The 3,324-nt window shown below is 56.8% G+C and overlaps 1 protein-coding gene across 1 annotated transcript; it reads right to left on the reverse strand.

Annotated features, from left to right (window-relative positions):
• Positions 1–1,709: 1,709 nt before the first annotated feature.
• On the reverse strand, positions 1,710–2,162 carry LOC113610245 (homeobox protein cut-like 1). Its single transcript, XM_027088206.1, has one exon. The coding sequence runs from the start codon at positions 2,130–2,132 to the stop codon at positions 1,737–1,739; it is 396 nt and encodes a 131-aa protein (XP_026944007.1). The 5' UTR covers positions 2,133–2,162; the 3' UTR covers positions 1,710–1,736.
• Between the last annotated feature and the right edge of the window lie 1,162 nt (positions 2,163–3,324).

Below are 3,324 nucleotides of genomic sequence, written 5' to 3' on the forward strand. Positions count from 1 at the left end.
CTATTTTACGTTTGGTAGTGTATATATGTCCATGCCACTCTCTCACTTTGTCACAGCTTACCCTTCCCCCTGGCCATGTCCTCAAGTCCATTCTCTAGTAGGTCTGTGTCTTTATTCCCGTCTTACCCCTAGGTACTTCATGACCTTTTTTTTTTTTCCCTTAGATTCCATATATATGTGTTAGCATACGGTATTTGTTTTTCTCTTTCTGACTTACTTCACTCTGCAGATTCTTAACCACTGCACCACCAGGGAAGTCCGCAAGTAACTTCTTTAAAGGTACAAAGCTCTGTATTTTCTTGGCTGGCACATTACTACATGAAAGGTCATAATGTCACTTTAAAAGTATAGTGAATGTCAGACTAAAGCAAGCTCATGTTATTTTGAACAAGTTCCCAATTTAGAAAATGAGCTTGAAATCTAATTTTTCATAATTTTGAAGAAAAAAAATGAGTAATTCCATCCCCAAACTTTTCTTTCCAAAAGCATGTTCACATTGCATTATCTAGATTGACTGTCTGCACTGATGAAATTAAAGTGGCAATTAATTCCTATCACAGAGTCAGAGATTAAAGCTATTGTATTGAAGGATAGGACTCATGCTGTGTTCTTGTGTAACTGCATCTATTGGGACAGTGTGTTTTGAAATAGTCCAAGTTGTCTTTAAGTTAATGCAAAGCAGTCAGGAGATAAACAACTTAACTTTCTAGTTTCAGGAGGCAATTGTTGCTGGAGGAAGAAAGCTAAGTAAGCTCTGCTAAGAAATGCACGGAGAGTTCATTTATCTGCTGATCCATTTGGGGGCATTATGGAACTCAAAGCCCAGAACAATGGGCTCTATTTAACATTAAACAGCTTCTTAATAATCTGTTATTTCTTTCCATGGCTGCCGGAAAGTCCCTCGGGAGTGCAGAGTCGCTGTAGCAGTCCCCGTGAAGTTGTAAGCTACTCCCCAGGACCAAGTAGTGTTAAATATAGAAGTCACCCTAATCACCTGACTGTCGGAGAGCCCCGTGTAAGAATTCCCAAGTCTACCCTTGTCATCTCCATCTGTCTCTCTAGATTTACCAAACGCAGCTCACCGCACCGCCTGGGGTCCCCGCCGGCACCTCCCGGAGCTCTGCCCGGCGGAGTACGCCCTTCCAGCGCACAGGGCTGGCGGGGAGCTGGCGCCAACCGGGGCACCTGGCGGCCGATGCCTGGCCGCGACCCCTCGCTCTCCCTCCGCCTCCCCCTCTGCCCCTCGGCTGCCGACCTTTACGAGGAACTCTGCTGCGCTGCGAGACTCGCGTCCTCGCCCTGGGCGCGGGGCCCCACCCCTTGCGGGTGCCGCCCGCGACCGGGACGGAGGCGAGGGTAGGTGAACTGCTGGCCCGGCCTTGGCTACCGCTTGCTCGGTCCTAGTCCTCAGGCGCTGGCTGGGCGGCGCGGGGCCGCGGGAGCGTGGGGATGCACTCGCGCGCGCGGAAGGGGTGACCCCGGGGACACGTGCGGCCGCGGGAGGGAGCGCGGGAGGGGCCTGGGGCCGGCGTGCGGGTGGGGGTCGCCCGGGGTTGGAGTGGGCGCCCCGGACGCCAGCCCTCTGCCGGCTCCCCTCCTTCTAGGGCTCCGCCGCCGCCTGGCACAAATCGGAAAGCCTTGCCTTCCTCTGATGGAGCGGGCAGGGTGAGGGGTCGGTGCCTGGTCAGCTGGCGGGGATGGTAGATTTCACTTACACCTGACCCGCCCCACTCCTGTCAGTTTCGCCGGCAGGTCCCAGCGATGCGATTGTTCTTCCAGTAACTTTGTTCAGAGGCGGAGGGGAGGGGAGACGCCGAGAGGACCCCGGAGAGGCTGGAAAGCGACGAGGATCGGGAGGCCCAGCTGAGGCGGGAGTCCTCGGGCGGCCCCGGGGCTGGGCGCGTGGCTGGGAGGCGTCGCTGCCGCCGCCTCCGGGATGCGCTCGGCTTAGCGGGACTGCCGGGGGCTCCTGAAGGCCATTGCTCCGAGGACGCGCGGCCACCCGCTGCTCGCGCTCCCCGGGCCGGCGCCGCCGGTGCCGGAGCCGAGCGGCGAGCGGAGCTGCGGGGCGCGCGGGCGAAGGCTAGCGGGAGGGAGGGCGCGCGGGAGGCGTCTCCTCCTCGGCGAGCCATGCGTGCCACCGGCAGCTGAGCCGCCGCCGGCGCCGCTGTCAAATCTGCGCTCCGCTTTTGTCTTGTCCTCCAGTGAATGGGAAGATGGAGATGGATGTAGAGGGAGTTTCTCCGTGCCCAGAGCCCATCCCCCGCTCCCAGGGGGCTGGCGGAGCCTGCCAGGCGCCGCCACAGCCGCCGTCGCCGCCGCAGCATCCGGCTCCGGATGATCCGCCCGGCAAGAGTGCCGGCGCCGAGGACAGCGACGATCCCGAAGCGAGAGCCAGCGGCGAGAAGGACGAGAGCAAGGTAGGTCCGCCGCGTTGGCGCTGTGACACCTTTTGAACAAAACCACGGAGCTCTGGCAGCGGCTGTCACTTTAACCCCTGCGCTCCCCCACCCCCTTCCCTCGTCCGGGAGGTGGTGAGGGTTGCAGATGTAGGGAAGGCGTAAGATGGAAGGGAATCGCTGGGCGACAGTGACTTTCTGAACGGGAAGGCGCGTGCAGAAGTCCCTCCTGGTTTCCGTATTCAGTGTTCGTGCAGAGAAAAGTCTTCTGGTCCAGGCAACGTGATGTTGGGTGGAGCGCAGCACCCCGGGAGAGCGAGATTGAGAGACTTTGCTCGCCCGCACCGTATAGCCACAGCTTATGTGGATGATCTAGGTCAAGGGGAAACATGTGTTCAGGAGCTGCCAAGTGGCTTCTGAGACTCCTTGAAGGGAGGTGGCATCAACCTAAAGATGACAACAGTGGGAGCAAAGTTTGGCTCTTTTGCAGAATGGAGAGCTCTGCCTAACCCAGCTCTAAGCTGGAACACCTGCTCCTGCCCTGGCATCCTCCTGCCCGGGAGGGCAGGGGCCAGGTGCCTGGCACCAGGTGAGCTCTGGAAACCTTTTGAAGCCCTGCTGTGTCATTGTAGCCCCGGGATAGCGGCTACTGACTGTGGAGAGAGGAGCTCCTCAGGTAATTGGGTTCCAGTAAGAAATAGCTCAAATGCCATTCTCTGGTGCTGATGTTTTTTCCTGTTGAGAAAATTGTAAAGTAGAGGAAGTGGCATAGAAAATAATGCCTTGGTCTGATATTCTTGGAGTGTATTTATTGCAGCTTGGTTTCTGAGCAGGGTTTTCTTTCTCCATATACACTTGGAGTTGAGTTTTGTGGATGCTAGTGCCGGCCAGTTGTATCTCTGTGAAGTGTATACATGTGTTTGTT

Source organism: Aethalodelphis obliquidens, unplaced genomic scaffold (assembly GCF_003676395.1).
Source record: "Aethalodelphis obliquidens isolate GAN/ISIS:26980383/991018 unplaced genomic scaffold, ASM367639v1 scaffold62, whole genome shotgun sequence".
Lineage (NCBI taxonomy): Eukaryota > Metazoa > Chordata > Mammalia > Artiodactyla > Delphinidae > Aethalodelphis > Aethalodelphis obliquidens.

Coding starts and splice junctions, on each gene's coding strand:
- LOC113610245 (XM_027088206.1), bottom strand. CDS start 2,132: ATGGCTCGCCGAGGAGGAGACGCCTCCCGCGCGCCCTCCCTCCCGCTA.